At 52.6% G+C, this 13,017-nt stretch overlaps 1 protein-coding gene across 3 annotated transcripts; it reads left to right on the top strand.

Moving 5' to 3' along the window:
* Positions 1–4,320: 4,320 nt before the first annotated feature.
* Positions 4,321–12,818, top strand: LOC105697456 (zinc finger and BTB domain-containing protein 49). 3 transcript variants are annotated; one of them, XM_012420786.2, is made up of 5 exons: positions 4,321–4,432; positions 6,061–6,408; positions 6,634–7,483; positions 7,572–9,310; positions 12,255–12,818. In XM_012420786.2, exons 2-4 carry the CDS (start codon positions 6,082–6,084, stop codon positions 7,676–7,678), a joined length of 1,284 nt encoding a protein of 427 aa, XP_012276209.1. In that variant the 5' UTR covers positions 4,321–4,432; positions 6,061–6,081; the 3' UTR covers positions 7,679–9,310; positions 12,255–12,818. The 3 variants fall into 3 exon arrangements, with proteins under 3 accessions (XP_012276209.1, XP_012276211.1, XP_023290623.1); XM_012420788.2 differs by lacking the exon at positions 4,321–4,432 and adding an exon at positions 5,351–5,745 and having other exon boundaries at positions 6,682–7,483; XM_023434855.1 differs by lacking the exon at positions 4,321–4,432 and adding an exon at positions 5,351–5,745.
* Positions 12,819–13,017: the final 199 nt, after the last annotated feature.

The raw sequence follows: 13,017 nt of genomic DNA, 5'->3' as shown, positions 1-13,017 counted from the left end.
CACTCTAGGCGAGACTCCGTCTCGGTGTTCCTCGGGTCTCGCGCGTCTCGGTCGAGCGTTTCCCTTCATCGGCGCTATCGTAACGACTCTTCGAGCCCCACCCCCGGATCGACCTTGTACCCGAGACTCGAGGTTAAACGTGTATCCATGTTCCGTTCTAGCGACGGAGACGAGTCGGCTGGTCTCGATCGGGTTCGCCTTGACCCGGAGGATCCGCATCCGACGCCATTTTCCAAGAAACCACATCACTGCCGGGACGATTGGAGGCCGATGTCGGGTGACCCGGTATACTCCTCGACGGAATCGGGCCAGCAGACCTTGGGCTCGCGTCACGGGTGAGTCCCTGGGCCCGGAACCGTGACGCCGGGTTCCTGAGGTTTCTTTTGGTGAAGGTGGTCCCGTGGAGCCCGAACTTATTCCGGAGGACGATGAAGAACGAGCTGACCGCGGTACCGCTCGCCGGGTTCGCGCATCGAGAAGAGTGCATATNATATATTTTTTGAGACCGCGAACTGGATTCGCCGATTGAACTAGTGGCGACCCCTCTTCGGGGACAGTTGTCGAGATCTTCGGAAAACCCCTCCGGGGACGCGATACGTAAATGCTAGGAGACAGTTAGCGAAGGGGGCGAGAACTAAATGAATGAAGACGGAGGAAGATGAAATGGTGTAAATAATAATTGCGGTTTTCCATCCAACTGGAGGGAAAGAAGACTGCGACCGTGCAAATACGAAGCGACACTTCTATCTATATCTCTCTAACCTCTCTAACCTCTCTTTCTCTCTCTCTCTCTCTCTCTCTCTCTCTCTCTCTCTCTCTTTATTATATATATATTTTTAATTTATTCTACTCACTGCGAGACCGAGAGACGACAGAGATGGCGTGTGTTGGTTCACAGCGACGTCCATTATTATTATTATTATTGCTATTATTATTATTGCGATTAGTTACACCGAGCATGTTGTATTAAGGTTCAACGCGCATCGACCGATGGAGCCCGTCTTGGTCGGCGAGGGTTTTTTGGAGTTATGTAACTTTGTAACCGTACATTCATAGCGAGATTGCTCCCAAATCGTGTTGATAAATTTTCTATGTTACCTCCGGGAGGTTAAAGCCCTAGCTGGCGAATCGTCCTAATTTTTTTTTTCTTTTCTTTCTACAAGAAATTCCGATAGCCTCTTTTCTCGCTCCTCGAGACGCGGCTCCACTCGAGGGAGATCAATTATGACCGTAAAGGATGCGGATCGATGTATATTTTTACAAGGGTGAATCACATCGGACTGCCGTCCTCGTGTAGGATAATTGTACATTGCGCGCACTTGTCCCCGGGGTCACGGGCCAGGGAGAGGGCCCGGGAGAGGGCCCGGGAGAGGACGTGGGAAGATCGGTGCGAAATAGACCCTTCCCCATTTTCTTTATTTCTCTTTTCTTAAAGTTATTGCACTCTGCGTAAGGGGACGACTCGGAGGGATCGCCGACTTTTCCAAGTCCTCGATTCGACAGAAAATCGACGGAATGCGGGAGGGCCGCGATCGTTCGAGCCCCACGACGGAAACTCGTTCGTCTCGGGGTAATTTTCAAACTGTTCTTTCCGTCCCGAGATTACCGCGATAATTGTGAACCAGTGCAGGGACGGTATCTAGAATCGTAGCCGAGTGAATGCCGAAAAACGAGGGGGAGACCGAGTCGCGGTCGTCTCGCCGAGAAGAGGTCATGTCTCCTCTTGGCCGCGGCATTCGGGGCGAGGATCCGACGATATTCTTTCATTTCGCCGATACACTCGTAAGATCGTAACGGTCGCGGTTATAATTCTACTCGTAACCCTTCCTGTATTATCACCTACCAACGGCGACCATAACGCCGTTTGCGTACCTACCGGCAAAACCGGCGATGACTTTTCTTCACTTTTCTTCACTTTTCTGACAAAAACGATGCAACTTTCGTTTATTTGCATTATTACCGTCGAAAAAAAAAAGCCACCGGTTTTGCCGGTCGCGCGCTAACGGCGTAATCTCTCGACATAATCGGGAAACTCCGGCCGCTTTCTGCGCACACCTCGCGAGCTCCGACATTTTTTGCATAGCCCAGAAACTCGTAGAATTAAGTGATTTGTATGACGCGTATACAAGGAACAAACGACAATTAGTTTTATAGCGAGCGTATAACGTAAGACGTGGGAAGCGCGGCGATCAAACGTAGATAAGACGTAAACCTATTTTAGGAGTACGTATAAATAGTAAAGTTTCCGACGTTCCAAGGTACTACCAGAGGGTGACGTCTTTGGGTACTCCTAATGTACGGACATTCGAAACGCGCACGCGCAGAAAGCAACTCGGAGCGCGTCGGCTCTTTTCCTTGATATCTTTCTTTGTTTTTCTTTCGTACCGGGCTAGTAACACGGAAGCACTATTCGGGCGAAAAGTTGCACGAGATACAAGGGACGCGCCGAATCGAGGCCAGACCCGAGGACTCACCCCGGGTTGGGCAGGAATTGGTAATCGCACGCCCGCGCATGAATAATCTTGTTATATATATATGTATATTTTTGTAATTCCCCGCGGTGTTTGCAATGGGGGCCATCGTATAAACCCTGATTTCTCGTCGGGCGGGGTATCTCCTGAGTTATGTCGAGGGTGTACACCGGAGTTCGTGTACATTTTCGAAAAGAACGGCCGCAGAGGAGCGTAATTCACGTTGCTTGTATCTCTCGTGTGATTTTGCGCGGCACCTTTTTCTCCTTACCTGGAGATCTCGCGTTTCCTCGCTTTCCGTTTATCCCTGGAATACGAACGCAGGGGGCCCGACTTGCATTTCTATCTCTATTGCAGAGGCGCAATCGGCGACAATACTTGCCCTTGACTGGTGGAATTGATAATTAGACACGACATTGAATTATTGAACTGCGCGCCGTCGTTCGATGCGATGTGTCGTTTAAAGGCGAGACTTTCTCGGTGTGGATGTCGCGGGGGTACGAGGCGCATCCACTATTTCCAAGGTTTACGGATTCCTCGGATTTCCGGGGGCCGTCCGGCTCGCGCGATCTTCTAACCTCTCCAACTTTGGTTTCGGTGAAACTGTGAGGTTGTTCACGGGGGTTGCTCGATCGCGCCGGCAGAGGGCCTATTCCGTAACTCGGAACAATCGTTTCAATGGGCTAACGGTAACGATATCCGCCATGCGAGTACGAGAATAGGGCCTCGAGACGAACGATCCAGAGACCTCCGTGCTAATCGCGTATAAGGTTCTCTCTGCCGCTCTCGTCGGGTCATTGAGTGAAAGAGAGAGAGAAAGAGACCGGTCTCTCGCCCGCGGAGTGCGGGTGCCCGATTAGTCGGTCCCCGCGGCGACTCGATCTCGCACCACCTCGTTCGGAATTTTCAAATCTTGTTTACACGGTATTTCCTTTTCGTTTTTCTTTTTTTTTTCTCTTCGCATGAAAAATAGTATTTCCGCCCGATCCTGGCTACGACGATTTGTTTGTTTTTTTTTTCTTTTTTTACCTGACTCGAAAAATCCGCGAATCTCGGGGACGGCGAGACAACCCCGCAGTGAGAAGGGGAGCGGCGTATCTTTATTTTTTATCGTAAGCACATCGCATTAAAGGCAGTGGGTATAGCTGTACGAGAATATCATTACCGATTATTTTATTAAAATATTATTCTAGCTATTACCGTAGCGATTATTGATAGGCCGTAAGCCATTTTCAATTGTTACTTACATAAACATTGGAGAAAGAAACAAAAAAAAGTCTAAAATAAAGCGTACATTTAATATAACTCACCCCCGTTCTACGTACTCCTCGTTACGCTGTCATCTTTCTTCCTCTCGGGGAAGTCTCGGACGACGCCAGGATTTGGCAATTGTTCGTTCCATGTCTCGAGTGCTTCCTGAAACCGGTACTCAAAGCGCACGTTTTTTGAATAGTTAACATTGAACTATCTAGACGTCGCGCCATCTGGTTCCTTTTCTCGAGGACCTGCCACAAAAGAATACTCGGGCAAATAAAGGAAAGGCACCTCGCGCTTATCGCGTGTCCCGAGTTATTCCGAAAAATTCTCAAAACGCGCTAACGTTCGGAAGTCTAAGAATACGAGATGCGAAAGAAAGGTGGGACGGGAACCTCGTCGGTAAGGAAGAGCGGCCGGCTCGTTTTTTGCCCGGCGGCGCTCGGGTATTTTCGGGAGTTCGTGGCGGGGGTGGGGTGGGGGCTCCGCAGAGCGAGAAAAAATAGTTAAGAGGCCGGCACAGTAGAGGGCGGCGGTGGGGTGGGGGCTCGCCGACGGCGCCGACTGGAGGGACAGGTGTCAACGGCACGAGGGGCACGAGGCGGTCGATCTCGTTTCCGTGGTCCTCGGGTGAAGAAGACCGCGCCGGACGCGCGGAGTCGCTGCATCGCGCCCCGAGACCGGCGGACCGGACGGCCAGTTAAATGGTAAGCGACTCGGCGTGGAGGGCCGCGCGACGCGTCGCCGGCGCTCGGCCATTTTCCCCTGGGTCTCGCGCGAATCCGTATCGACTGTGCCGAGAGGGGCGGGGAGGGGGAGGGGAGGGCGCCGTTCCTGCCGCAAGGTCGCCCGACGAGCCGCCCCCGCGGCGCCTCCCGGGAGACCGTCCTCTTCCCGTCCCTTTCCCTTTCTCGCACGCGCCATCTGCCCGCGCTCGAGCGAGGACGCGTCTCGAGGGAATCGGCGCCGCCATCTTGCCTCCCGCGCACGGCCCTTTCCTCGCGGCCGATCTGAAGGTCGCCCGAAGACGGATGTCGCGCGGTTCCCGATATACGTTTAATCGCGTTTGATCGCGATTGATGCGTCGCAAAGCTCGGTTTCTCGATCGGGCACGTACACGGCTCCTAGAAACCCGGGCAACGGGCAACCACGGTCGAGGGTCGTTCGAACCGCACCATCCCCGGTTTCTGCCGGTTTCCTCCTATCAGGGGGAGTTCGGCCATTTAAATGACCGTGGATCAAGAAGGTTCGCTCGGAGGGAGACGGCGCGGTGCGTTTTTCTCGGCCGACCACGTGGCCTGTAAAAATCTACACCCTTTCCACCCTGTTTATCTCCCCACGTCCGGGCATCCGTTCCGCGCGATAACTTGCCGTATTCTCGGCCTGGAATTTTTAACGGTTCGAGATTCGAAGGCGCAAAGTGTTAACGATTGAGACGTACGTGGCGGAAAGCGGACGGTGTTCGGTGAAGCGGGAGGCGCGAAGTCGAGCGACCGCGCGCGAGATGCGGCAATCCAAGATGGCGGCCGCTGGGTGCGAAGGGCCGCGGAACCCTAGAGGGGGAGGCTAAGGTCTCGCGGGCGCCCCCCTAGCCCTCCCCGGCCCGGCGCGGAGTAGGCGACCGCCGGGTGGATTGATCTCCGCGGCAGGCGCGGCCCCTAACCTCTCACCCCTCGCGCATATCGCGCCGCCACCCCCTGCGAGTCTCGGTACGCTGAGCCGCGCGCGCGGCCCTCTCGCTCCGACCACGGTCTTCCGAATTCTCGCGTACCTCCGAGAGCCGTCGACGAGCTGCGGGGAATCCTAACCTAGACGTCGGGTCGGCGCGCCGTGCCGCGCGAGTTCCTCGTCGAAGGGCAGGCTCGGCGTGGCCGAGGGAGAGTGAGTCAGCGGGACACCGGCGGCGCGACAAGCACCGGAGAAAAAGTGCCATTGTCGGAGACAGTCGGAGAGGAGCGACGAGCACCGCTCCGAGGAGGGACGGCACGGGGCGCCGAAACATGGGGAGGAACAAGTCATTGTGAGTAACCCTGGCCAGGAGGGCTCGGGCTTTGTCAGGGTCCAGGAGATGCCTTGGATCTCCAGGAAATGGAGAGCTGCGGAGAGGTGGTTCCGGTGTGTTCCTTTCGTGGAAGCAGATTTTCTGCTTTCGGGTTGCAAGGGGCACGGGTGGTGTTATGGTGCACCGAAGGCTTTCGGTGGGTGGGTGATCGTCGAAAGATGTGTAAAGGGAATAGCTTGGTGTCGATGTCGTTACGATGACAAGGATGGTTCGGAGAGGAGGCATCGAGTGGAATCGGGGTGACGTGTCTCTAAGTGCTGTGATTCGTTTCAGGTATCTAATTGACGGTCTGCAATGAATTTCCCGCCGTTCGGAGGCCACTTTCCCGGTACGATACCGAGCATCCATCAGTTCACGACCGACGGTTCCGGTGGTGCGGGTGCTCGCTACGCCAACCATTTCCCCAACCAGCCTCCGATCGGAGTGCCGGTTATGGGAAAGTACCGTCCCGAGGCCAACGGCGTGCAGGCTGCTCAGTCGCAAGTAATGATGAACAACAAGACGAGCTATCCGAACAGCAACGTCCATCACTATCCCAATGTACCGTACTCTCAAGCACAGCCGGTGCAGCAGCGCCCCTCCAACTCGCCAGGAATGCAGGAAAAGCGAACTTATCATCAGGTAAGGTTAAAGTTTCTTTTGTCCCTGCTGTCGAAATCGTTTGTCGAAGTGCCCGGGGGTCGGTGGCTTAGAACTTCGGTGAAACTTATTCGGCTTGCCTACTACACCCTTCCGAATCCGTTCCCCCGAGCTGTCCAAGGTCTCCTCGCTACCGTTAGCTCTTGTAACTCGACTCGAAAGCACCCTGCCCAGTGCAATATGCACTACCCTCCGTTACTCTGTTAGCAGGCTACAGAAACGATAAATCAGCAAGACGTGTGTAATCTCCTGCAGGACAAGGACAAAACCAAGGATAAGAAATCGGAGGAGCAGCAACGTAACGGCGAGGCGGCGACCAACGGAGGCCAGCAGGACTACACGATGCATCAGCACCATCAGCAGCACGCGCACACCCAAACTCCGGCCACGATGCCTGCGACCTGGCAGTCGTTGGCCACACCTGGCTCGACGGTGGCGGATTACCTGAGCCACCTCCCCGCGAGCACGCTTCCGCTGAGTCTTCACCACTTCCTCAAGTACTCCGCGGAGAGTATCAAGAAGGAGTCCGAGATGGCCCAGACGACGTCGGTCGCGGTCGCCACCACGACGACGCCCAACATCATGATGTCCCCGAACAACAAGAAAAAGAAGAAGAAGAAGGCCCCGAAGGAGAAGAAGCCCAGACCGAAGCCGGGCGAGATCAGGCTAACGACCGCTCTCGACGGCTCCACTCTCTACTGCTGTCCGGAGTGCCACATGGCCTATCCGGAGAGGGAGCTCCTGGAGCAGCACCTCCTGGGGCACACTCTCGAGCGGCGATTCGTCTGCGACATCTGCGGGGCCGGCCTTAAGCGGAAGGACCACCTGACCCGGCACAAGCAGAGCCACAACCCTGAGCGGCCGTACGTCTGTACCGTGTGTCTCAAGGCCTTCAAAAGGAAGGAACAGCTCACCCTGCACTTCGTCATACACTCCGGGGAGAAGCGGCACGTCTGTACGGAGTGCGGAAAGGGCTTCTACCGGAAGGACCACCTCAGGAAGCACACTCGAAGCCACATCGCGAGAAGGGTCAAAGCCGAGCTCAGCCAGAACGCGGGTACGTATCCGAGTTGTATTTAGCTGGTGGCATTTATTCGGCACCCTCCACGTCTGCCCTCCATTAACGACAACGTCGTCCTCTTCAGGTACCCAGCAGAGCCAGCAGCAGAACAGCGTGTCGAGTATGCAAACGACCACGGTGACGGCGTCGTCCGTCCTTCCGGGCGGACACCCGGGTCCCCTCCTGTCCTGAGCCCCGCCACCAGGGAACTTCCAGGTTCCCCATCCTAACAACATCATCCACCCGCACCCACCGCATCACACGCTGCACCACCACCACCTGACCGCCGTCAACGTGGCTCACCAGTCGACGGTGCCCCCGCTGGCGACCGGCACCCACTACCAAGCTCACGAGCTCGGCTTCCTGGGCCACGTTAAGGACTTCTGAGAGCAGGCCAACGCCTCGGCCAGGAGGTAGCGGCTCCCCGGCCACGGGCTGACGGCGTCCAGGTAGCGCGAGGAGAAGACGGAGAGGTCCTCGACCGAGATCGTCCTGGGAGGTAGCGGCCTTCCGCCTCCGGCCAACACCGAGGTCTCTGTACGTCGACCGAGGCGGTGGCTCCCCAGGTCGTGACCGGCGACGTTCACGCGTTGCCGAGGTATAGGGACCGTGGGAGGGATTCGAGACTTAAAGAATCGAAGAAACCGATCCACGGCTGGGCGTCGGGAGCCCCCGGGGTACGGGACACCTCCTCGACGGCGCTTCTCCCGTCGTCACCGAAATAACCCCCGGAGGCTTAGGAGAGATTCGATGCCCGAGGCGCAATGAGTCTTGCATTGTAAACCCGCGTAGGAAGACAAACATATTTTTCTGCTAGCCTGATTATCGCGTGGAAGGTCGAGGCGCGTCTTCTCGAGACGGACGCGTTCGTGCCACCATTTTTCCCCACAGGTCCGACCAGGGTGGACGCCCCTCGACCTTGACGGGAGAGCCGGGTGATCTTTTGCCGGCTGTCGTCGGAGAATACGTATTGGAAGAACTCACTGAGCGACAGGTAGGTCCGTAGATGTTTAAGGGACTCGGGCGGCCGTTACCTCGTTGCGCTCTCCCACGTGAAATGTCTGGATCTCTCCCCGAGAGAAGGATACTTTGTATACGCGTGTACCCACGTACACGCGCGCTTGGTAACCTCCCTTCCGGTTGGACGTCTCGAGACTAGACCGTTATAAAAAAAACCGCGACTTCCGGTTTAATGGAGCTCCGGCAAGGCCTTAGGATTATATCAGGTTACGCTAGGTCGACAGAAATGGGAAAACAAAAAGGAACTATGTGGCAATATTTTTTCGTTCGGTGAGAAAGAGCGACCCAGTGAGAGTGTGCGTGAGAGAGGAAGAAAGAGAGCGGATAGACGTTAGGCAGAGAAAAAAGGACGGAGATGTCCTTCGTTTCGCGGCGGCTTCCGCCCTCGCGTTTGCTCGCATCTTTGTTTCTTTCTTTCCCTTTTATCTTTATTATTATTATTATTATTCTCTTCCTCTTGGTTAACGATTATATATGTATATGTATATGTATACGCAAAGTTGACACAGTATTTCCTAGATGTTTTATAACAAGGGAAGAGCTCCGAAATTCTCGCCGCTTGCGCTGCGTAGACAAAGCGCCGTGTACAAAGAATAACGTTTAGGGGAGTTCGATTCGCGTTCGCTTAGGTTTATCTCCGCGTTTAGATATGCATTTTGTGATCTCCGAAGGGTGGGGGAGCGAGAAAAGCCACCCCGGGGCGTAGAAATTCTCCAGTCCCGTCTCGCACGATCCGAAATCGGAGTTGAAACGAAGGCAGGACTCGATCGAGGCGCGTGGGGTCTCGGTAGAGTTTCGCACCAGGTATGTCTGGGTGGGGGGTAAAAAAAAAAAATGAAAAATGGAGAATGCAGTCAGTCGTTCTCCAACAGTCGGCTTGCCCAGTATTCTAGGGCGTTCGGACGCGACTCGCCGCGCTTCCGGATGCGTTTCGTACCTAGCATTTGTATATATATTTTTTTATATACTCGTAGAGATAAGAGTGGCGTCGACGAAATCGGAGGGTCTCTCCCGCGTCCTCGCGTCGTGCGGGACGGGCTCTCCCGAGAGAGTTTCGTTTCAGAGTTCTCCTCTTCTTTNATATATACACACATTTTTTTTTTTTTTTAATTGTCGGTAAGCGTTAGTCCGTCGTATAGTTTTATATGTGTACCAGAGAGAGGACTGGAAGGTGTGTGCGCGTGGGCCTGTTTATGCGATAATTTTTTCGTTCCGTTCGAGCAATAGGGAAACCACGAGTACGATGCTCGGTACTTTGGCAAGAGGTGTATGGGGTAATACACCTGTACAAAGAGGAACGCGTTAACCACGACAACCTGGGCTCGTTTAGTCGATCACCGAGACTCGATATTTTTAGCCGTAACGCGTGTCGCGTCGTGTCCGACATCCTTCGTAGACTGACAGATAAATGCCTTCGTGTGTCTCGTATCGTTACCGAAAAATGTGGATTGTAATTTAATTTAACGTCCTCGACTGTACGAGCTCGCGTTGTCGGAGTTTCTAAACAGGTGTTTGAGGAGGTGGAAGTCGCGCGGCCGAGAACGCGACGTCGCGAAATGGCGGCGATACATGTACCGTATACATTATATACGCACGTGGAAATATATGCACACGTGTGGGTGTGTGTACATCGCGTTCGTGCAATTCAGATATATTTTTTCTCGCGTCGCGACTCGACGACGCAGAGGAAATATGGTGATTCGACCCTTAAGACAGGGAGAAGAGAACGATAAAAGTCGCGATTCTAGCCGATCTAAGTTAAGGGCGCCCTCGTTCTCGGCCGGGACTCCAAATTTGTATCGATTAGTCGCCGACGGAAGCGAAACTCGGAGGAGATGCGAGGTGGCCCCTGCGACCTGCCACGTGGCGCACACGCGTTCGATAGGAAACCATGTTCCGCATTTGATCTCAGCGACCCGCCACGAGGAGGAAACGGCGTGGAATAGGTCTCTTGAGGACGGTCAGCTGGAATCGCGACCAAGGCCGCTGCGAGATATTATACGTGCTCGACTTCGAGGGGTGCCTAGACGCAGCTGGGTACGTCTGGCTACAACGGGTTCCGTAAGGTTCGCATTCCCGTGGCGGAGCGACGGGATTATCGACCTTACGGGCCGGGGACTCGAGTCGCCCCTCTCAGGGTCACGTGTCACCGCTCCGCGTCCACGCGGGGCTGCGAGATAATAAATGGAGAAATAATAATGGTTAACGGTAACGATAACGATAACGATAACGATAATATTAATCATAGCTTCATATTATATTTTTTGAGAATCACAGCCGGCACGTCACGCACTCGGCAAGGCGCGCTCTTAGCAGGTAAAAAGAACCGCGATTATTCAGGTTACGTCAGACCTCAAATGTAAGAATATAAACGCTAAGGAATACTATAAACATAGGTAAACATACCTGAAAGCCACATATATATATATCAAAGTATATATATATATTTTTAACAGTCTCTCGTTGGCATTTATACGGAATTAGAAGCAGTTTACTGCCGCCTAGAATACTCTTGTCCGTGGGATGCACCGAGATGCGGTTCCCGCGGACGGTTGTGATCGTTTTGCTTGCCGATTGAAAGACAGCCTCGGCAAAGCACCCACCGATTGCACTCGCGAGGGTGGAGTGACTCTACCCCGCGGTGCATGCCCATTACACGTCGTTCCTTTGTTTTGGTCTCTCGATAAGTCTTGTCAGCATATACAATAGCTCGTTCGTTCGTTTTCGAATAAGACCCGTGCCATTGTACAAGTCTTTTATTATTATTANCCGCGATTATTCAGGTTACGTCAGACCTCAAATGTAAGAATATAAACGCTAAGGAATACTATAAACATAGGTAAACATACCTGAAAGCCACATATATATATCAAAGTATATATATATATATAAGAGAACGAGCTGTATTAAAATACTCCACCGCCACGTACTTGTAATCGTAAAAACGAGAGTGAGAGAGTGGGAGAGAATGCGCGCGTTTTGTGTACGACCGAGAGGGAAAGAGTACACCTTAGGATAATTCTTTTTAGTACGTAAGTTTGTATACAGACAACAAAACGGTACGTATGGTCGGACAAGGAGAGAAAGAGAGAGAACGAGTGAACGAGTGAGAGCGAGGGTGTAGTGGCGAAGCATTGTACGTAGAGTACGCGTAGTTAGTCACGCTTAAGAGGGGATTGGAAGGAATAGCAATGGGAAAGGAGAGGGAAACTGTGGAGAGGATGAAACGCAAAAGGGATACAAAGCCAGAGAGGCCAGGGAGAGGTTCGGAGGGCCAGAGCTCCCGCGAAATTCTCGAAATTCTCGAAATCCTGAAACTGGGCGTTCCTTCGAGTACTTTCGTTATCCTTTCCATTTATATCGTTGACGACACGAGAGATTAACTATTTTTTTCCGTTTTCCTGTATTAGGATAACAACCTAGTCTCAGGTATCTTGGACGAAACTTTTGCCGCCCGGTTTCCGGAAGATTTCGACGTTGAGAAAATGAAAAGAAATTCACGGAAGCGGAGAAATATTTTGTTAATTCAACGAATTAACGAGTGAAATAAATTCAAATAAATTTTTTGACAGTTCCGAAGAAACGTTGCACCTCATTTATTGCAGCTCGTCTCGCGTCGAATATTTGTTCTTTGAATTGAGAAAATATTTCTTTGATCGAATGAAAATTTGTTTCTCGGTGGAGGGGCTCTCTTCCCTTTTGGAAAATGGGGAACCAGGACGGAGGATATATTTTTTTTTTTTCCCAGGGAACGGAACCGAACAGAGGGAAGGGTTTCTCGAGTTGGCGAATTGCGTGGCCGTTAACCGTGGTTAGGGACTTCGGAAGAGCCTCCCTGTACAGTTGCAGCCTGAAAGGCGGACGAATTCGGAGGACTGTTTGCAACGCCCTGTATACTAATGCCGCCGCAAAGTACAACCTTCGTGTTGGTCCGACGAGTTTCTTTTGTACTTCGACACACGGTCCTTTCTGAGATATACGGAAATGGTATAATGCGAGTCGAGGAGGAGACGGACTTAATGTGCGCCGATGCGTACTCGAATGCACGTCGTATACGAGAGTCTCCCGGGGAAGATTTCAAGAGTTCCCTGATCGAAAGAAAATGAAAAATAAATAAATAAATAAATGGATCTCATGATTTAATCGCAAGACTAATAATTCCTTCTTCGTGCCATTGGACACTTCTCGTCGCGGCCAAATCGACCGGAAAAATGCTGCAGGCTGGAATTAGGTCCGTCTCCGTTCTCCAATCCGCGTCTCGAAATCCGCGAGAAACGCGACAGAGAATAAAGCGAAATATTTTTAGTAAGCACAATAGCCGAGCATAATTGAGGAGAGAAACAGAAGGATATTTAAGATTAACGAGGAACTGTATGTACACGATGGCAAGGCAAATAAATGGAGACTTCCCGTAGCGTTGGAAAGTGCGATTTTGCCAGCGAAGCGAACGTTGAAGAGGGGGCGCGCAATATATAACAATTGTACATATATATTACGTACCCTTTCTATTA

The sequence above is a fragment of the Orussus abietinus genome, unplaced genomic scaffold (assembly GCF_000612105.2).
Source record: "Orussus abietinus isolate OABI.00-Male unplaced genomic scaffold, Oabi_2.0 scaffold92, whole genome shotgun sequence".
Lineage (NCBI taxonomy): Eukaryota > Metazoa > Arthropoda > Insecta > Hymenoptera > Orussidae > Orussus > Orussus abietinus.
The sequence above is the reverse complement of the archived record's forward strand: the minus strand, read 5'-3'. Positions and strand labels throughout refer to the sequence as shown.